General features: G+C 45.1%; 1 protein-coding gene across 1 annotated transcript; it reads right to left on the reverse strand.

The window, feature by feature from the left end:
* Nucleotides 1-112: 112 nt before the first annotated feature.
* paxip1 (PAX interacting (with transcription-activation domain) protein 1) lies at nucleotides 113-26949 on the reverse strand. The gene is made up of 25 exons (XM_072440565.1): nucleotides 26756-26949; nucleotides 24180-24314; nucleotides 21018-21061; nucleotides 20872-20935; nucleotides 18889-18999; nucleotides 18703-18778; nucleotides 16852-17063; nucleotides 15524-15809; nucleotides 15325-15428; nucleotides 14601-14963; nucleotides 14013-14424; nucleotides 13584-13678; nucleotides 13399-13494; nucleotides 11522-11659; nucleotides 11270-11391; nucleotides 10594-10778; nucleotides 10325-10368; nucleotides 9758-9819; nucleotides 8224-8326; nucleotides 7122-7290; nucleotides 5340-5440; nucleotides 2892-3026; nucleotides 2078-2153; nucleotides 1952-2012; nucleotides 113-365 (listed from the first exon to the last, which is right to left on the reverse strand). The coding sequence occupies exons 1-25, from the start codon at nucleotides 26834-26836 to the stop codon at nucleotides 350-352; spliced, it is 3291 nt and encodes a 1096-aa protein (XP_072296666.1). The 5' UTR covers nucleotides 26837-26949; the 3' UTR covers nucleotides 113-349.
* Nucleotides 26950-27880: the final 931 nt, after the last annotated feature.

The following is a 27880-nucleotide window of genomic DNA, read 5'->3' on the forward strand; positions in this document are numbered from 1 at the left end:
TTCTGAAGTAGTATTTTTCCTTTGTGTATTTGATGTACTTTGGCAGAAGTCGTACCAGTTTTACATCTTCTCAAACCAAATGTAGATGTAAAAAAGCAAAGAACCCGTGGCATTCACAAGCAAATGTACAATTTTATTTCAAAAGTATTTACATTCTATTTTAGCAACGGCAAAAAGGTTAAAATCTTTCATAATTTAAACATTCATTTGACAAAAATAACACCCATTTATTCACGTATCTGCTCGGAAACGTAACAAAGGCCTAGAAAACGCTATGAACAGGTGGAACGTACAAAGGTAGAAAAGGCCCCGCTCCGGTCGGGGGTCAGAGGTCAGAGGTCGAGCTTCATCAGGTGAATTTAAACGTGGGACGGTCAAGGAAAAGAAAAGAGTGAGGAAGAAAACGGATCCAAAGAAGCACCGGCGTGTTCCGCAATGAACTAAAGGCTTAAGTATTTGTTAAACTGCAGCTCAGAGCTTCTCGTTTACGCTAAATTCAGTGTAAATTCAATTTTACACTGAATTTAAACTGAATTTACACTGAATTTTACACTGAATTTAAACTAGTGAATTTGAGTGCCTCTAGGCACTGAAAATGCACAAACACAGATTTTGTAGATTTTTTAAACATTTTTTTTTTACATTTTTAAAACAGAAAAACACTATGAAAATGTAGAAAGCAAAAAACCAGCTCGTAATGTAAAAGTGTGGAACTGAAAGGGACGTCACCATTAAAAATTAGAGTAATGAAGCAGTAGATTTAATTTTTTAATCATTTAAATAAACAGAGAAAGCGTGTTGTCTAACGTGTAAGTAATTTATTATTTATTTTCAAATGTTTTTTGAATAAATGAGGCAGTTTGACCACATGACTTTATGAATGGATGAGCGTCTCTAAAAGCAAAATATAGGTTAAATGTTCATTTTCGTGCAGGTTCAGGGCGGATGTTTTATGAAACCCGCACAGCTCATAATGATCATGTTTTAGAGCTTTTCCCCTATTTGAAGAGCTCTGTTGCCTTGTATTGGATCACACGCTGGACATTTCCCGCGCTTTGACGTTAGGACGACACTGACCTGGGCCTAGGACGACTTTGACGTTAGGACAACACTGACCTGGGCCTAGGACGACTTTGACGTTAGGACAACACTGACCTGGGCCTAGGACGACTTTGACGTTAGGACAACACTGACCTGGGCCTAGGACGACTTTGACGTTAGGACAACACTGACCTGGGCCTAGGACGACTGACGTTAGGACGACACTGACCTGGGCCTAGGACGACTTTGACGTTAGGACAACACTGACCTGGGCCTAGGACGACTTTGACGTTAGGACAACACTGACCTGGGCCTAGGACGACTTTGACGTTAGGACAACACTGACCTGGGCCTAGGACGACTTTGACGTTAGGACAACACTGACCTGGGCCTAGGACGACTTTGACGTTAGGACAACACTGACCTGGGCCTAGGACGACTTTGACGTTAGGACAACACTGACCTGGGCCTAGGACGACTTTGACGTTAGGACAACACTGACCTGGGCCTAGGACGACTGACGTTAGGACGACACTGACCTGGGCCTAGGACGACTTTGACGTTAGGACAACACTGACCTGGGCCTAGGACGACTTTGACGTTAGGACAACACTGACCTGGGCCTAGGACGACTTTGACGTTAGGACAACACTGACCTGGGCCTAGGACGACTTTGACGTTAGGACAACACTGACCTGGGCCTAGGACGACTTTGACGTTAGGACAACACTGACCTGGGCCTAGGACGACTTTGACGTTAGGACAACACTGACCTGGGCCGAGGACGACTTTGACGTTAGGACGACACTGACCTGGGCCGAGGACACAGTCTGGACCCCTTTAGTCGTAGCGCGGGAGCTTTGATTTAAGAAGAAGGCGCCCGGAGCGTTGGGCGTGAACAAAAGGATATGAGTCGTAGTCTATCTTCTGCGTGAGAACTCCGCTCAGCACGAACTCGGCGTTGTGCACGTCTGACGGACACAAGGGGGCGTTAGTGTCACGTACCATTGAAAACCATTAAAAGAAGGCGTTTTACCAATGTTCTTGAGGAAGTAGTCTCGCAGGAGGTGCAGGTCGTTGTCACAGGAAATCAATATGATTTCCGGAAGATTCTGCGGAAAAACAAAGGCCGTTTGAGGCTGAAATGTGTCGAGGCGCAAAAACACATTAGAGCGAGGCCCAGCGCTAACCACTCTGCCACAGTAAAAGCACTCGATGATAATCTGTGACGGCGTGCGATTCAATTAAACTGCACCGTCCCTGAGGGCAAATTCAATTGTTAAGTATCAAATTAAGTGTTTCAAAGTTAATATATTATCAAACATTAATTGAAAAAAATATAATATAAAATATAAAAAAAATGGGAAAATGAAAAAAAGAGAAAAAAAACGTATTAGTTGATTTTATTCTTTTTTTTGTTGTAATTTTTCATTCTTTACTGCAACAAAAAAAAAACTTTAATATTCCTTAGAATGTGCTCAAATGTTATATAACGTTTGACAAAAATGAATATTCGTTATCATTTCAATCACGACAACATTTCACATCAGAATAAATGCAGAAATATCATTTAATTTTGTTTTGTCATTTTTAATAGTTTTAATTAGGGCTGCAACAAACAATTTACTAATCATGAGTCGATGATGAAAAATAATTACATGTGTGTTTTAATAATCATAATGTTTGTCTGGACTAAACGGTCTAAACACAAACAAGAAGACCGTGGGATTAATACATGAAAATACACTTTATTCCCAAATATTTAAAGCTTTGTTTGGTTAAATGTGTTCAAACGACTCTTAAAACACTAAAATGATATTTAGTTGCAGCCGAGTGTTCCACCTTCTGACCTTGTTCTGCCGGTGCTCCAGGACCTTCTTGGACGAGGGCAGTTTGGGCAGAAGTTTCCCTCCAGCGCTCTCCAGGATGGACTTCATGGTGCTGAGGCTGGGGCAGATCCCGGGCGTCAGGTAGAAGAACTTACCCTGAACACACCAGAGGAACGTGTAGAGGAACGTGTAGAGGAACATGTAGAGGAACATGTAGAACGTGCAGAGGAACGTGTAGAGGAACATGTAGAGGAACATGTAGAGGAACATGTAGAACGTGCAGAGGAACGTGTAGAGGAACATGTAGAGGAACATGTAGAGGAACATGTAGAGGAACATGTAGAGGAACATGTAGAACGTGCAGAGGAACGTGTAGAGGAACGTGTAGAGGAACATGTAGAACGTGCAGAGGAACGTGTAGAGGAACATGTAGAGGAACATGTAGAGGAACGTGTAGAGGAAAGTGTAGAACGTGCAGAGGAACATGTAGAGGAACGTGTAGAGGAAAGTGTAGAACGTGCAGAGGAACGTGTAGAGGAACGTGTAGAGGAACATGTAGAACGTGCAGAGGAACGTGTAGAGGAACATGTAGAACGTGCAGAGGAACGTGTAGAGGAACGTGTAGAGGAAAGTGTAGAACGTGCAGAGGAACGTGTAGAGGAACGTGTAGAGGAACGTGTAGAACGTGCAGAGGAACATGTAGAGGAACATGTAGAACATGTAGAGGAACATGTAGAGGAACATGTAGAACGTGTAGAGGAACATGTAGAGGAACGTGTAGAGGAACGTGTAGAGGAACGTGTAGAGGAACGTGTAGAGGAACATGTAGAGGAACGTGTAGAGGAACGTGTAGAGGAACATGTAGAACGTGCAGAGGAACATGTAGAGGAACATGTAGAGGAACATGTAGAGGAACGTGTAGAACGTGCAGAGGAACATGTAGAGGAACATGTAGAACATGTAGAGGAACATGTAGAGGAACGTGTAGAGGAACATGTAGAACGTGTAGAGGAACATGTAGAGGAACATGTGGAGGAACATGTAGAACGTGCAGAGGAACATGTAGAGGAACATGTAGAACATGTAGAGGAACATGTAGAGGAACGTGTAGAGGAACATGTAGAACGTGCAGAGGAACATGTAGAACATGTAGAGGAACATGTAGAGGAACATGTAGAACGTGTAGAGGAACATGTAGAGGAACGTGTAGAGGAACGTGTAGAGGAACGTGTAGAGGAACATGTAGAGGAACGTGTAGAGGAACGTGTAGAGGAACATGTAGAACGTGCAGAGGAACATGTAGAGGAACATGTAGAGGAACATGTAGAGGAACATGTAGAGGAACATGTAGAGGAACATGTGGAGGAACATGTAGAGGAACGTGTGGAGGAACATGTAGAGGAACATGTAGAGGAACGTGTAGAGGAACATGTAGAGGAACATGTAGAGGAACGTGTAGAGGAACATGCAGAGGAACGTGTAGAGGAACATGTAGAGGAACATGCAGAGGAACGTGTAGAGGAACATGCAGAGGAACATGTAGAGGAACATGCAGAGGAACGTGTAGAGATCTATGTTTGACTGTCGCAGGTGAATCTGGACCAGTGGATTCACTCTGTCACTGCAACAGATCAGAGTGTGGATGTGTGAACCGGCCTCCTGCTGGTGCCAGAGTCAGGACTAAACATGGACCGGCCTCCTGCTGGTGCCAGAGTCAGGACTAAACATGGAGCGGCCTCCTGCTGGTGCCAGAGTCAGGACTAAACATGGACCGGCCTCCTGCTGGTGCCAGAGTCAGGACTAAACATGGACCGGCCTCCTGCTGGTGCCAGAGTCAGGACTAAACATGGACCGGCCTCCTGCTGGTGCCAGAGTCAGGACTAAACATGGACCGGCCTCCTGCTGGTGCCAGAGTCAGGACTAAACATGGACCGGCCTCCTGCTGGTGCCAGAGTCAGGACTAAACATGGACCGGCCTCCTGCTGGTGCCAGAGTCAGGACTAAACATGGACCGGCCTCCTGCTGGTGCCAGAGTCAGGACTAAACATGGACCGGCCTCCTGCTGGTGCCAGAGTCAGGACTAAACATGGACCGGCCTCCTGCTGGTGCCAGAGTCAGGACTAAACATGGACCGGCCTCCTGCTGGTGCCAGAGTCAGGACTAAACATGGACCGGCCTCCTGCTGGTGCCAGAGTCAGGACTAAACATGGACCGGCCTCCTGCTGGTGCCAGAGTCAGGACTAAACATGGACCGCCTCCTGCTGGTGCCATATGGCTGAAATGTCTTAAACTGTTTGTGTTTGTGTCATGTCTGTGTGATTTTAGTGCATGTTTGTTGTGAAGCTCTTTGAATTGCTGTGTGTATGAAATGTGCTCTACAAATAAACTTGCTTTGGTCAGTGTATGTATGGCACAGCGATGAAGCGTTTGTGGTGAAGAGGGACTTTAAAAACGCGGAGGAGCGTTTACCTTGAACAGCGGCGAGCTCTGGGCCCTTTTCAGAGACTCCTCCAGACTGAAGCTGAAGAGAACCTCGGCCTCCGCGTCCCTCAAAGTGAAGCTCTGCTCGTCTGATTCAACACAAAATGAAGAGCGTAGGAAACACTATAAATATTGTGTCTGTGATTGTATTGTATGAATCATTTATCAACATAAAGGCCGTAACTACGATTGTTTTAGTGCGGGTCCTTTATGTCAGGATTGGGTCTAGTCGGCCTTATATGTTGCTGTGGGACTGTGACGAAAGAAATCCTGAAATCATCGAAACATAAAGACCTAATGGACATAAACTGACTATTCTTGTGTTCAAAGTCTATGCTTGTCAGAGTCCCTTATTTCTAACGTACATCGTGACATTTCAATTACTTTTTTAACCAAATACAGTTTAAAATATTGTGACTGAAGTCTTTTAGATAGAGAACATTTACAAATATACTATATATAATATCCGACATTTCGATTGAATGCCATTGTCTTTTCTTTACTCTTTTGGGTCAAATTGTGGTCAATAGTGGCTGGAATAGTCCTATTAGAGACCTGGTTTATGCCTAATATAGAGCTGGAATAGTCCTATTAGAGACCTGATTTAAACCTCATTTACAGCAGGAATAGTCCTATTAGAGACCTGATTTAAACCTCATTTACAGCTGGAATAGTCCTATTAGAGACCTGGTTTAAACCTCATTTACAGCTGGAATAGTCCTATTAGAGACCTGGTTTAAACCTCATTTACAGCAGGAATAGTCCTATTAGAGACCTGATTTAAACCTCATTTACAGCTGGAATAGTCCTATTAGAGACCTGGTTTAAACCTCATTTACAGCAGGAATAGTCCTATTAGAGACCTGGTTTAAACCTCATTTACAGCTGGAATAGTCCTATTAGAGACCTGGTTTATGCCTAATATAGAGCTGGAATAGTCCTATTAGAGACCTGGTTTATGCCTAATATAGAGCTGGAATAGTCCTATTAGAGACCTGGTTTAAACCTCATTTACAGCTGGAATAGTCCTATTAGAGACCTGGTTTAAACCTCATTTACAGCTGGAATAGTCCTATTAGAGACCTGGTTTAAACCTCATTTACAGCTGGAATAGTCCTATTAGAGACCTGGTTTAAACCTCATTTACAGCAGGAATAGTCCTATTAGAGACCTGGTTTAAACCTCATTTACAGCTGGAATAGTCCTATTAGAGACCTGGTTTAAACCTCATTTACAGCAGGAATAGTCCTATTAGAGACCTGGTTTAAACCTCATTTACAGCAGGAATAGTCCTATTAGAGACCTGGTTTAAACCTCATTTACAGCAGGAATAGTCCTATTAGAGACCTGGTTTAAACCTCATTTACAGCAGGAATAGTCCTATTAGAGACCTGGTTTAAACCTCATTTACAGCAGGAATAGTCCTATTAGAGACCTGGTTTAAACCTCATTTACAGCTGGAATAGTCCTATTAGAGACCTGGTTTAAACCTCATTTACAGCAGGAATAGTCCTATTAGAGACCTGGTTTAAACCTCATTTACAGCTGAAATAGTCCTATTAGAGACCTGGTTTAAACCTCATTTACAGCAGGAATAGTCCTATTAGAGACCTGGTTTAAACCTCATTTACAGCAGGAATAGTCCTATTAGAGACCTGGTTTGAATCTGGTGGCGCTCTGAAAGCTCAGATGTGTTCTTGAGTGGCGTTTGACTGATGCAGTTGATTCAGTCTCCACTCTACAGGAGCTTCACTTCACACGGAGTCTCACCCAAAAACTTCTGACTCCTCCAGCTCTCCTCTAACCACTCCGGCCTCACGATGTGCTTGACCACAGACATGGCCGACAGGAACTTGACCGTCCGCGACACTTTGGCCGCCAAAAGGTGAGTGACTCTGTGGCCCGAGTCTGCCACTTCACCGCCCAATGCATGGACCCACTGAGGAGAGAAGAAACCGCTCTGAACCGCAGTCATAACAGAGACATAGTACTGTTCGGAGTACTTTCATACCATCCGTAATATATTGTACCGTGTAACAGTTAATAATAATAATCATACTTATTCAGGCCACAATATAACCATAAGAATTAAACAATAACAAGCGTGAGAATTGAAGGCGGCAGCAACACTAAGAGATTTCAGTTGAAGCTATAATAACAGTAAAACTACTGTTTGGTTTTATGTGACAAAATCATTACTTTTTCATTCAGAAAGTTTGTTATCGTAACGCTCAACATGTGAAAGAATGAAAATGAAGGATTAAGTGAAAACAATGGTGTATAATTGTACTTGTGAGGGCCCTGAAGGTGGAAGAGAGCGATATAAATAAAACTGTAAAATAATAATGATAATAATAGAAAAAGAATGAGGAGGATTATGACTTAACTATCCTTAAACGCGGTACAAATATTACAGATTCCACCATTAAGTATTTGGAAGTATTTCGTACTTTGCAAGGGTTCTCTGTTACATGATGAAACATTTTTAAATACATTTTAAACAATTGCCCTGCTCTACATTGCACTTCTGCCCGAGAAATATTAGTTTAGTTTGATTAGTGTTTAATCAAACTAAACGCGATTAAAGTTTGAAATATGGCAACTGAAGGCTTCTAGATCCAGAATATGTATGAATAAAATGTAATATTGATGGAAACAATTCTCTTTTGACATTTTGATTTAATTATAGTTGATTTTCTTTTATATCCGAGTAGGTTTTGGCCACTTTAACCCGTATCTGACCATGTGGACTTGGACAAACATCACCAGAGTTCATGTTAAACCCGCTCTAGTTTCCCACTTCGTGACTTATAAAACTCTGGAAAACACATTATTTTTCCATTTGAATATAAAAAAGTGATGATGTGCAGACCTTGGTGTACTGCTGGACCAGAGCGGGTTCTAGTCCGGTGAACATGACCAGAGGAGTGGACTCAAGCGGAAGCTTCTGACCCGGAGACTGCACCTCGTCCAACCTGGAAATAAATAAATAAAAATCACACTATTCAAGTAACTATTCACTTAAAAAAAATCTAATATGAAGAGTTCAAAGGTGGAGGAGCAATATCCAAAAGGTAGAAAACGTTTTACATGATGACCCATTTTGGAAATCAAGACTTCCATGCTAAGGTCTAATGAGTCTGTTGTAGACTGAGGGGAGGTTGTATCTCAGATCAACATTTCAATTTAATGAACAGAGAAATGCCTCCTTGTAAAGAAATAAAATCATTACAGACGTGGTCCTCTTAAACCAGATCAATGTACACCGCAGCGCTCTGGACCGGGTACAGACCTGGTCCTCTTACACCGCAGCGCTCTGAACCGGGTACAGACCTGGTCCTCTTACACCGCAGCGCTCTGAACCGGGTACAGACCTGGTCCTCTTACACCGCAGCGCTCTGAACCGGGTACAGACCTGGTCCTCTTACACCGCAGCGCTCTGAACCGGGTACAGACCTGGTCCTCTTACACCGCAGCGCTCTGAACCGGGTGCAGACCTGGTCCTCTTACACCGCAGCGCTCTGAACCGGGTACAGACCTGGTCCTCTTACACCGCCGCGCTCTGAACCGGGTACAGACCTGGTCCTCTTACACCGCAGCGCTCTGAACCGGGTACAGACCTGGTCCTCTTACACCGCAGCGCTCTGAACCGGGTGCAGACCTGGTCCTCTTACACCGCAGCGCTCTGAACCGGGTACAGACCTGGTCCTCTTACACCGCCGCGCTCTGAACCGGGTACAGACCTGGTCCTCTTACACCGCCGCGCTCTGAACCGGGTACAGACCTGGTCCTCTTACACCAGATCAATGTACACCGCCGCGCTCTGGACCGGGTACAGACCTGGTCCTCTTAAACCAGATCAATGTACACCGCAGCGCTCTGAACCGGGTACAGACGGGTACAGACGGGTACAGACCTGGTCCTCTTAAACCAGATCAATGTACACCGCAGCGCTCTGAACCGGGTACAGACCTGGTCCTCTTACACCGCCGCGCTCTGAACCGGGTACAGACCTGGTCCTCTTACACCGCCGCGCTCTGAACCGGGTACAGACCTGGTCCTCTTACACCAGATCAATGTACACCGCCGCGCTCTGGACCGGGTACAGACCTGGTCCTCTTAAACCAGATCAATGTACACCGCAGCGCTCTGAACCGGGTACAGACGGGTACAGACGGGTACAGACCTGGTCCTCTTAAACCAGATCAATGTACACCGCAGCGCTCTGGACCGGGTACAGACCTGGTCCTCTTACACCGCCGCGCTCTGAACCGGGTACAGACCTGGTCCTCTTACACCGCCGCGCTCTGAACCGGGTACAGACCTGGTCCTCTTACACCGCAGCGCTCTGAACCGGGTACAGACCTGGTCCTCTTACACCGCAGCGCTCTGAATCGGGTACAGACCTGGCCTTCTTGTTGACTGGTTCATTGATGGAGTTCAGCTTCTGTTTATACAGCTGTAAGTTCTGCAAACACAAAAAGTCAGATTTATTAATAAAGCATCAATCAAAATATTTTATAAAAAGGTACAATAAGAACTATTTTGAATCATGTTGAATCGTGTTTTCCCATTTAAAAAAAATTCCATAAGTTGTGTTTTCCATACAAATAAATTATTTTAATGTATTGATTATGACTGGTCCAACACTAGCCTCATACGCCTGAGTGATGAAACATACTTTACATACAACAGAAGGGAAACTGTAATTTAATTGAAGTGAAAAATCTTTTAGGGTAATAATACGTTTTATCCATCAAACTCTTTCATTTAAAAAGAGTTTGTACTTTTCATTCTGCAAACAATTTATAACGCCATTTTTCTGTCTAAAACACCTCTGTGGTTTAGACCTCTATAAACATGTAATTATTGGTTTGGACGTTCAGATTTACATCTTCTCTCGACAAGTCAAATCTAATCCCAATATGTGTCTTTGTGGTGTGAGTTTAATGTTGGCCTGAAGCTGAACTCACCGCTAAAGCCTCTGGAGTCACTTTGATGGGAGCTCTCCACGCTCCTGCAACACCAACATATCACAACATTTGACAGAGCCTTTTGTTCATGGTCCCCCCCACCCCCACCGCCGGTCCCCCCACCCCCCCACACCCTGGGTTCCCCCCCACACACCCCGGGTGCCCACACACCCCGGGTCCCCCCACACACCCCGGGTCCCCCCACACACCCCGGGTCCCCCCACACACCCCGGGTCCCCCCACACACCCCGGGTCCCTATGTCTCGTACCCAGCAGGTTGATGACAAGCTGTGGGTTTGGGGCCAAAGGTTCTGGGTGGTTGTAGTTCTGGTATCTGCTGTGCTGGATCTGCCTCAGGGCCTCAAAGTTCCCCAGTAACACGTCGCACAGCCACTGGGCGTTCACACAGGGGATCTTCCACTCTTTGGCCTTGTCGTACTTCAAACCGCTCGGCCTGAAAGAACAGAGACATGAAGCCACAGGAACCATCCTGATATACATGCAAATAACATGAACTCTCCATGTCTGAACAGTTCTTACTCTCTTTGTCTAAACAGTCCTTACTCTCTTTGTCTAAACAGTTCTTACCATCTTTATCTAAACAGTTCTTACCATCTTTGTCTAAACAGTTCTTACTCTCTTTGTCTAAACAGTTCTTACTCTCTTTGTCTAAAAGGTTCTTACTCTCTTTGTCTAAACAGTTCCTACTCTCTTTAAACAGTTCTTACCCTTTGTCTAAACAGTTCTTACTCTCTTTGTCTAAACAGTTCCTACTCTCTTTGTCTAAACAGTTCTTACTCTCTTTGTCTAAAAGGTTCTTACAATCTTTGTCTAAACAGTTCCTACTCTCTTTACCCTTTGTCTAAACAGTTCTTACTCTCTTTGTCTAAACAGTTCCTACTCTCTTTGTCTAAACAGTTCCTACTCTGTTTAAACAGTTCTTACTCTTTGCAGATGAGGACCGTGTTGCTGCGGCAGAGGTAACCCGTGTACCGAGCTCCCGCCAAATACGCCATGAGTTTCAGGTCGTCCCGGTCCGAGTCCACGAAGCCCGTCACAGAGATGATCTGAGGGACAAACAGAGCGGCTACATAAGACCCGAGCTGATCGCCGCACGCACGCTTTACGGTCTGAACGAGAGAGTAAAAGGTTCCGATGAAGACAAGTAAACGATGAGTGGGACAAAGTGGTTCCTACGTGCTGTGAGCAGGGCTTCGCTCCGGGGGGGAACGCGAAGGGAACGTGCAGCGTCCGATTGGGAGGAACCATCTTCTTTTTCTTCAGAACCGCGTTGAGCCAGTGAGCGGTGACGCACCTCTTCCCTTCTCGGAGCGCCTGGAATAACATGGAAACGTGTATTATACAGGGTGTACTTTCACTGCGTGCGCTGGCAGTGCCTCAGCGGCTAAAGTTAGCGGCTGAAGTCCATTATTTGTGTTGTTCTCATCCTTTAAACAGCCTCTTGCGTTGGCATTTCAGAACTTAAAATAGAGTTTGTACTGAAAGACAGGACTTTCAAGGATTTGCGTTAGCGCTCCATCTACTGGCAGCAGAGGGAATTACCAAGGGGAAGAATCCAAAAGCTAGCTTGCCCTGACGTGCTAATGCAAGCACACAGTTGTAATGAATGTCGCTTGTTGCCGCTACTGATCAAAAAAGCAGATTACTGACCGAACAGAGTTGCTTCATCATGTGTGGGGCTTGTTTTTAGACTAAATTAGACTGTGGGGGGAACCGTAGTCTCTTTTATGAACCGTAGTCTCTTTTATGAACGTGTAACACCGGGAACTCTACCTCTAACAGAGTCACAAATGTGTGAAACTGTAGCGCGAGTGTTTTTGGCTCAGAGAAGGATCAGAGTGTGAAAATACAACTTCAGACACCGTAATTTCTGGAGTATAAGTTGCACCAGCCAAAAAATGCATAATAGAGAAGAAAAAAACATATACGTTGCATTTTTGGGGGGAAATTTGTTTGACAAAATCCTGGACCAAGAACAGACATTTCATCTGTAAATGCTGTTTAAAATAATAACAGATGAGAGAACATGGTGAATAGATGTACGTATGCTAACATGCTAACGCTAACACCTTTAGCTACATGACGTATGCTAACGCTAACACCTTCAGCTGCATGATGTATGCTAACGCTAACACCTTCAGCTACATGACGTATGCTAACGCTAACACCTTCAGTTACATGACGTATGCTAACGCTAACACCTTCAGCTACATGACGTACGCTAACGCTAACACCTTCAGCTACATGACGTATGCTAACACTAACACCTTCAGCTACATGACACATGCTAACGCTAACACCTTCAGCTACTAACGCTAACACCTTCAGCTACATGACGTATGCTAACACTAACGCCTTCAGCTGCATGACGTATGCTAACGCTAACACCTTCAGCTACATGACGTATGCTAACGCTAACACCTTCAGCTACATGACGTATGCTAACGCTAACACCTTCAGCTACATGACGTACGCTAACGCTAACACCTTCAGCTACATGACACATGCTAACGCTAACACCTTCAGCTACATGACGTATGCTAATGCTAACACCTTCAGCTACATGACGTATGCTAACGCTAACACCTTCAGCTACATGACGTATGCTAACACTAACACCTTCAGCTACATGACGTATGCTAACGCTAACACCTTCAGCTACATGAGGCACAGACAGAACTGTGGTAAGTGTCTGGTATGTTAACGTAACATATGAACAGTTATTCAGAGAACTATAGCATAAAGAACATGCTAACAAGTTTAGCAAAGCATCAGTTTTACCCCAAATCACTAAATCCATTGAATTCTTCTTCCTCTGTGTCACTTCTAAACAACTCCACAAACTCCAGAGGAAGAGCAGATTCTTCTTCTGCGTCGCTCAGAGCCTAGAGTGCCCTCTTGTGGTTGTCAGTGTGAAAATAACTAATAACATGATATAAAATATGTTTTTTCTCCTCTATTATGCGTTTTTGGCAGGTGCGACTTATAAGCCGGAAAATCCGATAAGTACGCGTGTGTCCTTGTAGGCGTGTGTCCTGTAGGTGGAGCCTTACCTGCACATACATGTTACTGACTTGACTCTCGCAGAGTAAGTGTGTGCAGCGGCCGGTCAGAGACGTGTCGGCCACGCCCCCGCACGCCTGGATCACCTGGAGCGGGAGGAAATACAGATTTAGTCACAACCGTAAATATACAAGGAGTGAACGACACGTCTAATAAAGGGCGGAGCCTGGCTGACCCGTTTCCATGTGGCCAGGAGCTGCTTGTCGGCCATTTGCTCTGGATAATCTGCGATGGCAAAAACACAACCGACCAGGAAACCATCAGGAGGAACTGCAAGAGACGAAGAGGAACTTATTCAAATGTAACACAAAGGCAGGAGGGATGAAAGCCTCACTGCACTCGTGTACTGAGAGATAAATAAAGAGATTACAGTCATTTCTAATCACTGTTTGTGTTGTGGTCTAAAGCCAAAACTGTCAGTAAAAACATCAGACTGTGGATCAAAAATGTGGAATATAATTTCATGTTAAAGAACGTTGAAAGTTTTGTGTATGTGGAGGAAATGCTGAACATGAGTTCTTAATAATCTGCTTTTAGTCTTCAGTTCAATCCCAATATCCGAAGCGCACCAGTGGAAACGCGCCTGGCGGTGCCCGTCACTCACCTTCCTGTCCCGGCTCGTGCCCGTACAGCTGCGTGCTCAGCGGCGCCCCCTGTGGCTGATGCAGGACCTGGTGCTGGAGGCTCTGCAGACTCTGCTGGTGCTGGTTGTGGAGGTGCTGGGCCTGGTGCTGCGTCTGGTGGAGGAAGTGCGTCTGCTGCAGGTGATGCGGGTGGAGGTGTGGCTGCTGCTGCGGGTGCGGGTGGTGGGCCGGCTGCTGTTGGTTCTGTTGTTGGTTCTGTAAATGTTGCTGCTGCTGTTGTTGTTGTTGTTGTTGTTGTTGTTGTTGATGCTGCTGCTGTTGTTGCTGCAGCAGGTGCATCCTCTGCTGCTGCTGGAGCTGGTGGAGCGGGTGCTGAGGGCGGAGCTGCGGGTGCTGCAGGAAACGCTGCTGTGACAGGGGCAGCTGCTGAGCCTGAGGATGCAGAACAGTCACATTTTCACCTGACGCGCTGCGGACAAACTGGGAATGACAACACTTTGTTCAACTATTGTCAATACATCTGAAGCTAGGACGCCATTAACGAGACGCGTCAATTAAGCGTCTGAAAGGGGGCGTGGCGTTGGCAGGTGCACTTTTCAGAGCCGTACCTGGGCCATTTGATGCGGGTGCTGCTGCTGGGACATGGGGTGAGGAAAGCCCTGGCCGCCCTGGACCTGGACGGGACCTGGGACCTGGACCTGGACCGGACCCTGGACCTGCTGTTGCTGCTGTTGCTGCTGCTGTTGTTGCTGCTGCTGTTGTTGCTGCTGCTGCTGTAGCTGTAGCTGCTGTTGTTGTTGTTGTTGTTGTTGCTGCTGCTGTTGTTGTTGGTGGTGGAGCTGCATGATGTGGTGCTGGTTCTGCAGGTGGAGGTGCTGCGGATGAGAGCCCTGAGGAGTGAACTGCTGCTGGGGCAAAGGCGCGTGAGGCTGAGGGTGGTCTCCAGGGTGAGGCTGGCCCAACAGTTTGGGCTGAGGACACAACAAAATGACCTTAAATTACATCAAATTCACTGGGTTGAAAAAAGAAAAAGTTTGCAATAAATTACAATTCTAATAAAACTCACAGACGCAATACAGACGCGAAACAGACACGAAACATACAGAAAACAGACCCGAAACAGACGCAAAACAGACACGAAACAGATGCGAAACGGACCCGAAACAGGATTGAAACGGACCCGAAACAGACCTTAAGCAGGACTCGAAACAGACCCAAACTTGAGGTGTAAATGTACAATTGATTTGATCTTTGTAAATGTCGAACACGTGGCTTTTATTCAGGAGCGCTGTAAAGCCCGAAAAGTACGGTAAGTGGTAGATGTTCCCTCACATGAACCATCGGCCCGGGTCGCTCAGCGCTGTTGGTGATGTTCCTCAGAGTCCGAGCAGCAGCGCTCCAGCCGGGCATCGCCTCTGGACCTCCAGGAATCGCTCCTGAACAGAACCAGACAGAAAAGCACGTTAACACACTGTACAACTCTTTGCCCCTTGACTGATTGTTTGCCATATTAGTTATTTAGTCAGTTTACCTGGGGGTGGGGCCTGGTTCATGGGCGTGGCGGCAGGTCGACCCTCAGGCACTGCTCCAGCTCCAGGTGCATGGACCGGGGCGCAGAGGTTGATCATCCCGCTGGCCCCTGGTCCTCCTCCTCCTCCTGCTGCTGCTGCTGCTGTGGAGGTGGGCTCTCTGGTTCCCGGGGGCCCCGTTCTCCTCCGCGCCGTGCCCAGGCCCGGAGTCACCTCGGCCGGGGTCCAGTTCAGGTTCGGCCCCTCCTTCTCGGTGGAGGAGTCGTCGTCAGAGTCGTCAAACATGCGCTGAGGGTCGGAGGTCAGATCGAAAGGTTGATTCAGTCAAAGGAAAATGAGACCATCAGACCGTCTCTGAAAAGCATCTGCCCTTTGACCTTTGACTCGGGATGTCACGATTATGCTGTTAATCGATAATAGTGATCATTCATGTCACAAAAAAGAACTAAAGAAAAAAGATATGTGACTTTAGTTAATTGTATAGTCAAAAAAATCAACTTAAATGTAAACCCTAACCCTTTTTTATCTGGCTGTTTTTGACACATTTATCTTTATTTTGCCCTTCAGACAGTCACATTTCATAAAGCTGGTCACAAACTTGAGGAACAGCCACACGTGAGTGAGAATGAAGGAAGATTCAAGTTTTCAGTGTCAATAATCGTGAATGAATCGTGATGTTTTTTCTCACAATAATTGTAACACATTTGATATCGTCACAATATGAAATGTGGAGGTTTGGACCTTGTTTATGGCTCATATCTATGGGATTCCTGGAGCCCATGAAACAAACACATACAGCAGAGTGGGACAAAACTGTGGTTTGACTAAATAAATGTAACAAAATGGACATTATTGTGACCAATGCCAGGTTTAAATGTTTTCCTTCATTTTGTCGACATATTAGATACAAATACATTCAGTTTCTTATTTGTATTTGAATAAACTGATTTTTTTAGTTAAAACTTTGATCAATCTAAATCAGAATCTTGTATGAACAGATTTGTGTGTTGTTCTGTCAGACTTTAAGGCCTGATCTTTACGTCTCTGTGGGAGGAGCCACTTTAAGGCCTGATCTTTACGTCTCTGTGGGAGGAGTCACTTTAAGGCCTGATCTTTACGTCTCTGTGGGAGGAGCCACTTTAAGGCCTGATCTTTACGTCTCTGTGGGAGGAGCCACTTTAAGGACTGATCTTTACGTCTCTGTGGGAGGAGCCACTTTTAGGCCTGAGCAAACCCACCAAAAAAGTACTTTTAACAACTGCGCTCAATCCTGCATCTCTGAAACTATCGACGGGCTGGTTGTCTGGCCGGCGTGGCGCAGCGGTCTGACCTCTAGGCGGCGCTCTGGCCTGCGCGGCGGCGGCGACGAGGCGGAGTTGAACTTCTTGGGGCCGGGCCGTCTGCGCGGGCTGGACTCGGGGGAGCTGGAGCCGGGCGACCTGGGTGGGCTCAGCGACTGCTCGGACTCGTCGTCGCTCTGCTCCTCGGGCTCGGTGTAGGTGAGGCGCGGGTGGTACAGCCACTCCTCCTTACGACTCTTGTCTGCCAACGGCAAACGTAGGACATGGAACTTAAATATCCTCAGACAACGTAGAACGATTACCGTATTTTCTGGACTATAAGTCGCACCTTTTTTCATAGTTTTGGCGACTTATACTCCAGAGCGACTTGTGATGTGATATTATTTGTTATTTTCACAACCACAAGAGGGCACTCTAGTCTCTAAGCAACGCAGAAGAAGAATCTGCACTTCCTCTGGAGTTTGTGGAGTTGTTTAGAAGTGACACAGAGGAAGAAGAATTCAATGGATTTAGTGATTTGGGGTAAAACTGATGCTTTGCTAAACTTGTTAGCATGTTCTTTATGCTATAGTTATCTGAATAACTGTTCATATGTTACGTTAACATACCAGACACTTACCACAGTTCTGTCTGTGCCTCATGTAGCTGAATGTGTTAGCGTTAGCATACGTCATGTAGCTGAAGGTGTTAGCGTTAGCATACGCCATGTAGCTGAAGGTGTTAGCGTACGTCATGTAGCTGAATGTGTTAGCGTTAGCGTACGTCATGTAGCTGAAGGTGTTAGCGTTAGCGTACGTCATGTAGCTGAAGGTGTTAGCGTTAGCATACGTAATGTAGCTGAAGGTGTTAGCATTAGGGCTGTGTTCAAAATATCGATACGGCGATATATCGTCACGGACTCCGTATCGATACGCGTATATTTTATTTTAAAAAGAAAAAAAAAACACGTATATTTTATTTAAAAAAAAAAAAAAAAACGAGAAAAAAAGATTTTTGTGGCCCGTAGGCTCTAAACGAGAATAGTACTTTTGATCTGCTGTTTGTGCTGCGCCCCTCTCTCGAGAAGGAGCTGTGGACCTGATCAGAAGCTGATCTGTGCAGAAGATGCTGCTGCAGCATGTTCAGACCAGGTCAATTGTTTGGCAAGAAACGTGTAATACTTTACTAGAATGTGTTGCTTATATTTCTATTTGGATCAGTTGGTTGGATGTATGAAGTTATTAGAGCAGAATGGATTTATAACTAAGTGCTTTGTGGATAAACATGAAATTTCATAAATTTTCTTATTCAGAGTAAAAACATTACCCATTTGGTACATTTTTAAGACCCTTTTTTCAAAAATGTATCGGGATACGTATCGTAATGAGGGAAATGTATCGGAATATACAAGTATCGGGATACGTATCGTATCATGACCCCTGTATCGGGATACGTATCGTATCGCAAGGGTCTTGGCAATACCCAGCCCTAGTTAGCATTAGCATACGTCATGTAGTTGAAGGTGTTAGCGTTAGCATACGTCATGTAGCTGAAGGTGTTAGCGTTAGCATACGTCATGTAGCTGAAGGTGTTAGCGTTAGCATACGTCATGTAGCTGAAGGTGTTAGCGTTAGCATACGTCATGTAGCTGAAGGTGTTAGCGTTAGCATACGTCATGTAGCTGAAGGTGTTAGGATTTTACCAAATAAATTCCCCCATAAAATGAGACTTATGTATGTTTTTTTCTTTTCTATTATGCATTTTTTGGCTGGTGCGACTTATACTATAGAAAATACGGTACAAATGCTGAGAATAAGCAGCATTATCGTAGAACTTTCGCTTTTGTTTCGTGATAAAAAAGCCCTTATATCGCCTTCATTTTGGACGCAAACGTAGAATACCTTTGACCGAGTCTGTGATCCAGTCCGGAGTGACGATCCGGACGCCGGAGTGTTTGAGAGCGCATTCATACTTCGCCTGAAAAACACCACAACGGTTCACACGCCGCGCTTTTCCACTAAAGGTACAAACTGAAGGTCGTCTAAACTGATCAAACTGCATCAACAACAAAACAGAAAAGGCCTCACCCCTTTGGGCTCCTTCACGACCAAATGTGTGACTTTCCTGTTGAGGTTGAGTTGACAGTTGCCTCCGTAAAACGTGACGAAAGCCCAGAGTGCGTTCAGGTCGTCCGGAATCTGGAAAGCGGAGACATTGTCAATAGTAGATGTGGACGTTTAGGGGCTGAAGACACTTTAAGACGCTAAATCATCCATGGACTCACGGGACAAATGCGTGTTTTGTGTCGTCGTCGGCCTCTAAACGTGCTCTTGCACCTTTACTTTGGCATTTACTACTGACTTTGACTTCACTCTGGCATTTCCCACGCCAGGAACTAACTTTTGACTCCATCTACTGGCAGCGGCTAATGTGACATGCTAATGTGAGCGTGCAGTCGTAACGATTGCGGTTTGAGGCGCTCAGAACGAGTCCGTGATGATTTACGGATTTAAAAACGGCACAGGAGACTTCGGATGCGGACTTATGACATCACAGGTTGGGGGAATTCAGGATGGAGTGTTTGCGACGCTCCGAGAAGAGCTTTACTCAACAAGACTCCAACAAGCGTGAATGTAGCTACCGTATTTTCTGCACTATAAGTTGCACCTTTTTTCAGTTTTCACCGTCATATGGGCTGTTACTTTTGATATTTGTACTTCTTGTACTTTTCAGTATTTGCAAAAGTAAATTGCTAATGCTAACGCTAATGAGCGTCTCTGTTGCTAGGTGACGGAGGTACAGGGAGGAGGGGGTGCAGCCGGGTCACTGAGGCTCTCTCTCCCTTTTTCCCTGCTCAGGTCTGCGTTCAGCACGATCTTGGAATTTGTCAGGACAAACAACTATGAGTCTCAAACTACGCAATCATCAACTGTGAATTACTGAGCGTCCTTGGTGACGCAAAACGCAGCAGAAAACATGGAGCAGGAAGGCGAGAGCCATCGTCGCCGCTAGCGCCGCTTTAATGTAATTTGTGGTCAATTAAATCTGACTTTTTATCTAAAGTAGTACTACCAGTACTACTTACACACATGTAGTACTACTTACACACATGTAGTACTACTTACACACATGTAGTACTACTTACACACATGTACTACTTTAACGCAAGAACGCAGACACTCGCCATGGCTTCAGCCATTGCACATTATCTAGTATAACTTTTTTTTCTCTATAATGCATTTTTTGGCCGGTGCGACTTATACTCCGGTGCGACTTATACTCCGGTGCGACTTATACTCCGGTGCGACTTATACTCCGGTGCGACTTATACTCCGGTGCGACTTATACTCCGGTGCGACTTATACTCCGGTGCGACTTATACTCCGGTGCGACTTATACTCAGGTGCGACTTATACTCAGGTGCGACTTATACTCAGGTGCGACTTATACTCCGGTGCGACTTATACTCCGGTGCGACTTATACTCCGGTGCGACTTATACTCAGGTGCGACTTATACTCAGGTGCGACTTATACTCGGGTGCGACTTATACTCGGGTGCGACTTATACTCGGGTGCGACTTATACGGTAAATACAACGGTTAAAAGCTAAAAATGAGTCTTAGAAGAGTGACTGTGAAACTGAACAAAACGTGTCTGATTTTAATATCCAACACAGCGAGAACAAAACGTATAAAAAGAAGAAAGAAAAAAAGAAAAAGAAAAAAAATGTGCTTATGGCTGAATTGACAAGCAATAATGTCACTTGTCTTGAGTGGAAATGGGACGTCGGCTTGTGTGGGTCGCGGGTGGAAATGGGACGTCGGCTCGTGTGGGTCGCGGGTGGAAATGGGATGTCGGCTTGTGTGGGACGCGGGTGGAAATGGGACGTCGGCTCGTGTGGGTCGCGGGTGGAAATGGGATGTCGGCTTGTGTGGGACGCGGGTGGAAATGGGACGTCGGCTCGTGTGGGACGCGGGTGGAAATGGGACGTCGGATCCGGTCCAGAGGGTTTAGGTCCACGTCTGTCCCAGTCAAATACAAATACTTCAATATAATGTACTGCACGTACCCGAGGAAGGCAAGCGGTGACGCCGAAGAAGATCTGTCCAGACTCTGGAGAAAAGCCCGTCACACTTTGTCACGTTAAGAAGGACAAACAAAGACACGGACTGAAAAGTGAGCAGGAAAACAAATACTGCAGCGTGTGAAGGATACGGCAGAAGATCTCCACAGCGAACAGAGAGGATCACCCACGACGGCTGCAAGAGAAGAACCATGACATTAGCATCAGGGTAAAGCAAAGAATCAAGAAAGATACACTTTTTCAAACAATTGTGGTTCTTTTGCTTTCTGGTTCTGTATCATCATCATCATCATCATCATCATCATCATCATCATCATCATCATCAGCAGCAGCAGCAGCAGAAGTAGAAGAAGTAGTAGTAGTAGAAGAAGTAGACGAAGTAGTAGAAGTAGAAGAAGTAGAAGTAGAAGAAGTAGTAGAAGTAGTAGTAGAAGTAGAAGAAGTAGTAGAAGTAGTAGAAGTAGAAGAAGTAGTAGAAGTAGAAGAAGTAGAAGAGGTAGAAGAGGTAGAAGAGGTAGAAGAGGTAGAAGAGGTAGAAGAGGTAGAAGAAGTAGAAGAAGTAGAAGAAGTAGAAGAAGTAGTAGAAGAAGTAGAAGCAGTAGTAGAAGTAGAAGAAGTAGAAGAAGTAGTAGTAGTAGAAGTAGAAGAAGTAGTAGAAGTAGAAGAAGTAGTAGAAGTAGAAGAAGTAGTAGAAGTAGTAGTAGAAGTAGAAGAAGTAGTAGAAGTAGAAGAGGTAGAAGTAGAAGAAGAAGTAGAAGTAGTAGTAGAAGAAGTAGTAGAAGTAGTAGAAGAAGTAGAAGAAGTAGAAGAAGTAGTAGAAGTAGAAGAAGTAGAAGAAGTAGAAGAGGTAGAAGAGGTAGAAGAAGTAGAAGTAGTAGTAGAAGAAGTAGAAGAAGTAGTAGAAGAAGTAGAAGAAGTAGAAGAAGTAGTAGAAGAAGTAGAAGTAGTAGTAGAAGAAGTAGTAGAAGTAGAAGAAGTAGAAGAAGTAGTAGAAGTAGAAGAAGTAGAAGAAGTAGAAGAGGTAGAAGAGGTAGAAGAAGTAGAAGTAGTAGTAGAAGAAGTAGAAGAAGTAGTAGAAGAAGTAGAAGAAGTAGAAGAAGTAGTAGAAGAAGTAGAAGTAGTAGTAGAAGTAGAAGAAGTAGAAGAAGTAGAAGAAGTAGAAGAAGTAGTAGAAGTGGTAGAAGAAGTAGTAGAAGTAGTAGTAGAAGAAGTATTAGAAGTAGTAGTAGAAGAAGTATTAGTAGAAGAATTGTGTTTATGTTGCAGACTTTTAGAGTTAAATGTGTTACGTTTCTATCACGTAACACACACGTTCTTGTTCATAAAAGGTGCTGTATGAAAACACCTGGATTGTATTTCCGTAGATTCAGAAAGACTAAATATCAACACTGCGTTTACATGCAAACGGAAAAAAAACCTTTTTTTAATAAAATTTGGTTTTGAGGTCTTGGACGTCCTAGTCCAAGGACAGAGCACACAGCGATATGCGTCGTTCAGCGGACTAACACCCCCCCGTTCCAGTCGACCTTTTGCGTCTCATATAAACAACTGTCATGCACGTTTTGGAACAGCAGCAGTCGCACAGCTTTGTTCATCTCATATGTAATGTCTGCATTATTATTGTGCAGATAAAGTGCAGTGAGTGAACGCGTTTGTGTTCTTCCTTGTAAGTGACCGGCTTCCTTGTTAGGGCTGGGAATCACCGGGTACCTCACGATAGGATACATGGCTCACGATACGATAATATCGCAATATATCGATTATCGATATATTGTCTTTAATAACTTGCGATATATCATATGTTTAAAGAAATACTTTTTTTGTATCTCAATTCATTTTTTGTTGAAACACAATGATAAACAAACAACTTGTATTCTATTTGTTAAAAAGTCTCCATGACACTGTCATGTTGGCCCTTTATGGGGCGGAGCCTAGACCACCGATGAGCAGAGCGAGAGAAAAACGTTTTGTGCGTCTGCGTTCGCCATCTAAGTATATAGTTTAAAGCAGTTGGTTTGCCTCCGCAGTCCAGCAGTGTGTGCGTTACACGAGAACACATCACACATGTCAGACGTGAGACCATGATCTATGATAGAATAGATCATGGTCTCACTTGTTTTCTTCATCCGAAGCATTTCCATTTACGACTTCTTCTTCCGCTCACAGCCAATCTCGCCCTGTGCGCCCCCTAGCTAACTCCAAATAAGTGTCTCAACAAAGGAACGGCGAAAAGAGCCATTTATAGCGGCTTTTTACAACGTTAAAAGATTTGATACTTGACGAGAACGTATTGATAATCAATCGCGGGAGTAAATATCGCGATATATCGCCATATAGATATTTTGGCGCACCCCTATTCCTTGTATGGTTTTGTTCCGGGGTCATGAGTCAGGTGGTGGAGCATGCGCACATCCTTGTGTTACGTTCTTCCTCTGCCCAGTAGACTCCTGAGCGTGGCACAGAGGCTGAGCAGGCGTAATACTCCTTTTATTTTATTTGGGATTCAGGAAACAGAATGCAGGACGTACAGAGCAGCGGCGGCGATAGACCCACGCGCGCGTCGAGAACACACAGAGAAAGCGTAGCACACTTCCGGTTACCCACAATGCCCCCCTCTCTCTCTTAAAGGTGGTATGGACGATTTTTTTCAGCAAATTTTTTATCATATTTCCTCGTGGCGTGGATAAATCATTAGTCCTGCCACGTATCAATCATAAAACGCACCTATTGCTCACCTGCAGCCGCGTCAGGCTCGTCCCCACGTTTCCGCGTGCCTAAGCGCATGGATCTATCATAATATAGTTCCCTCAGTGTACGGGGCAAAATGAAGACGGAGAAAGACAGTTCGAGCTGACGCAGAAGTGGACAGAAATCTACGGGAGACGAGAGATGTGATGAGCTCCGTCGCGCTAATAAACAAACGCACGTGTGTGTTGTATCAGTCCACACGGGGGAGTGGCATGTGCACGGGGGAGTGGCATGTGCACTTCCGCCTGCGTTCTCAAATCGCCGAATAATCGTCCATACCGCCTTTAAAAGGGCCAGCCAGGCTGGTAACACTTGTCTAGTCTCAGTCCGATTACACAACCGCATAATCTGGGTGTCTCAATCAGAGATTTTGAACGCCGATTTCTATGGGAGTAAAGTGTTCACATGCACACGAAGATGTCTGAGTGTATTGGATTGAAGCAATAATTTGTTTTATTCATTTGCATGTAAACGCAGTTATCAAACTCTTTACACCAGTCCCAGGCTTTTCGTCTCCCTTAAAAACGCGACTTTCGTTTCCTCACCTTGACAACGGGCAGATCGAAGACTTCCCGGGACTCGCTGACCTCCGGGTTGTCCCCGTCCTCCGCGATGATGTGCGTGGCCAAAGCGTTGTACGACACCTCTTTCCCTTTGCCCGCCTTCAGCAGCTGCACCACCTGAAACGAGAAGACACACGGGAACTCAGGCGCCAAAGAACCAACATCATCCAAAGAACCAACGTCATCCAAAGAACCAACATTGTCCAAAGAACCAACATCGTCCAAAGAACCAACGTCGTCCAAAGAACCAACGTCATCCAAAGAACTAACGTCATCCAAAGAACCAACATCAGGACAGGCGTAAAAAGAACCCACCTTCACAGAACAGATTTACACATTTGGTGTGTTCTATTGAAGGGCAGGGCCGTATTGACAGAACTATTATCACGTCTTATAATCACTAACAAACTGACTGAACTAAATCAATATTACAAAGTTCTTTGAGTTCCCTCCATTACAATGTTCAGAGGATATTTCAGAATCAGAATGTTCCGGATCGTATCTGTAAAAGGTTCAAAAGTGTTGCAGGAAACATGAACGGGCCAAAAACGAACCACAAAAGAGCAGAAACATCACGTCACAAACGTCACGTCTACACCTGGATTATATCAGGTCTACACCTGGATTATATCAGGTCTACACCTGGATTATATCAGGTCTACACCTGGATTATATCAGGTCTACACCTGGATTATATCAAGTCTACACCTGGATTATATCAGGTCTACACCTGGATTATATCAGGTCTACACCTGGATTATATCAGGTCTACACCTGGATTATATCAAGTCTACACCTGGATTATATCAGGTCTACACCTGGATTATATCAGGTCTACACCTGGATTATATCAGGTCTACACCTGGATTATATCAGGTCTACACCTGGATTATATCAAGTCTACACCTGGATTATATCAGGTCTACACCTGGATTATATCAGGTCTACACCTGGATTATATCAGGTCTACACCTGGATTATATCAAGTCTACACCTGGATTATATCAGGTCTACACCTGGATTATATCAGGTCTACACCTGGATTATATCAGGTCTACACCTGGATTATATCAGGTCTACACCTGGATTATATCAGGTCTACACCTGGATTATATCAGGTCTACACCTGGATTATATCAAGTCTACACCTGGATTATATCAAGTCTACACCTGGATTATATCAGGCCTACACCTGGATTATATCAGGTCTACACCTGGATTATATCAGGTCTACACCTGGATTATATCAGGTCTACACCTGGATTATATCAAGTCTACACCTGGATTATATCAGGTCTACACCTGGATTATATCAGGCCTACACCTGGATTATATCAAGTCTACACCTGGATTATATCAGGTCTACACCTGAATTATATCAGGTCTACACCTTTCACAGTTGTAATTGAGTATTTGACTGGTGTTTTGATGTAATTGAGTATTTAATAGACGTAATTGAGTTTTTCACGGTTGTAATTGAGCAGTGTTCTCGCTGAGGGCTGTTGGCATGGTGGACCGCCATGCTGCCGCCAGGACCTGCCATGCTCAAAAGATACCGGCAGGTATTAAGATAACCGTGCACGCGGCGCGGGCATTTTGGGGTGCTGCTGCACTTGTTTGCGCATTCGGGTGCCCGCGAGTTAACAAGCGGGCACCGAGCGGGGCACCAATCGCCGCGATGCGCCGCTCCTAAGTGGCGGAGTATGATCATATAATGTAATTGAGTATTTCACTGTTGTAATTGAGTATTTCACTGTTGTAATTGAGTATTTCACTGTTGTAATTGAGTACTGTTGTAATTGAGTATTCTACTGTTGTAATACTGTTGTAATTGAGTATTTCACTGTTGTAATACTGTTGTAATTGAGTATTTCACGATCATCGCGGACCCTCTGCGCGTGCGCGTGTTTAAACGTGACAATAACACAAACTTCGCACGTGAAACTCGGGCGCGTGCGTGGGACGTGCAAACACGTCACGGACAAACGGGACCCGCGCGCCGTGTCACGGAACTCGAGCCGCAGCCGCGCGCCGCGCTCGCGGGGGCACGAGAGAAGTGAAGGAAAACACGGCTGATGACGATGACGGGCTGACGTGCGCAACAGGACACGCGCACTTTTGACGTGGGGTTTAACCCGGGCTCGAGCCGTGTCAGACCGGACCGTGGACACGTTGACGCGCGCGGGTACCGGGACACTTATATCACGTGCTGTTTATCACATTTATATCGTCATTACGTTATCCTCACTTGCCCCGAGCTCAGAAGCAGGAGCTAGCATCAGGCTAAGGGTAAATCATGTCTGTGCCAAGCTAAATGCAAGTGCTCGTTATGATTTAGATTAAAATGCAGTTGTGAACACTGCAAATAACTCTCAATTAAATGGATTGTTGCCATGGGAAACTCATGTAATTGCACGTAAGTTAATATTTCCCACCAAAGTTAGCGCGCTAACGTCTCGGCTAGCGCGTTTAGCCTCGTCCCCATTGAGTTCCGACCGGGAAATGCTAACGCTACAAACTTAGCATCCGCGTTAGCTGACCTGCCTTCCAGCCCTCACCTTCTGGTCAATATCGCCCGCCACGTAGAACTTGACGTCCTTGAAAAGCTCCTCGGACACTTGGTTCTCCTCGTCAGACATGATTGTCCATAAACGGCGCGGGTCCGAGGGGGAAAACAAACAAAAACAAGCCCCTAAAGTGCCCAAAATGTGTGAGGAGAAGAGCGCTGTGGCGGAGAGCGGAGCGCCAAACTGCGGAGCGCGCCCTGGACCGAACCAACGCGGCGCGCGGGGGGGGGAGACCCGCGCGGGAACGTGACTTCTGTCCCGGTTCAGCCCGGTGTGCGGACGATTATTCGATTTGGACCGTAATCGATCACGATGAGGCGAAATTTTGTGTCGAATACATGTAAGAAGTGAAGTGAAGAGCATGTTGTGCGCAGGCGCAGGAGGCGTCCCCTCCAGATGGTTCAGTCCACACGCTCCAGACACTGATTTGAGGACGTCACTTCTTATGTTCAGAAACACACACAAACTTCTCATGTTTAGTATGAATAAGTAAATACAACTGGCTATAAAACTATGATATAAAACCAGAAAAATGCTATATTTCTTTATCTTTATCTTATAATTAATAGTTATATTTATTATTGCACTATTCATTCTGGGGCTGAAACTAACAATTATTTTAGTTTTCAACTTTTATACTTTGATACTTTTATCAGTCAAACGATGATTTCTATTGTAGTTTGATATTTAGAACAAAACAAAATTGTACTTTCTTTTTTCACATTTTAGTTTTAGTTTAGTTCAGTTCAGTCGGAGCCACTGACAGTGTGTCTTTGTCGCCTGCAGGGGGCAGCAGTGCAGCACTCACCTGTCAGTCAAGGGCCAGGCTCCTCCTCCCGAGAATCCTCCAATAAATCAGCCATATACAAATGTACAACAAATTCTGATTTAGTCAATGCTCAAATGTCATTTAGTGAAGCTGTTATTGTGGTTAGAAGAGAATGGGGTGAAGGGGGTTTTGCATGTTCTGCGTGTGCTCTGGAGTTTGTCTGTTCAGGTCATTCCAACTGAAACATTACATCATCACTTTAAGTCAAACGATTATAAAAGTAAACGTAGATGAGTTCACATTTCTTGACATTTTCATTTTTGACCAGTTGAAATCGATTTATTTGA

This window comes from Eucyclogobius newberryi, unplaced genomic scaffold (genome assembly GCF_026437365.1).
Source record: "Eucyclogobius newberryi isolate DKJ021-1_F unplaced genomic scaffold, fEucNew1.0.hap1 SCAF_12, whole genome shotgun sequence".
Lineage (NCBI taxonomy): Eukaryota > Metazoa > Chordata > Actinopteri > Gobiiformes > Gobiidae > Eucyclogobius > Eucyclogobius newberryi.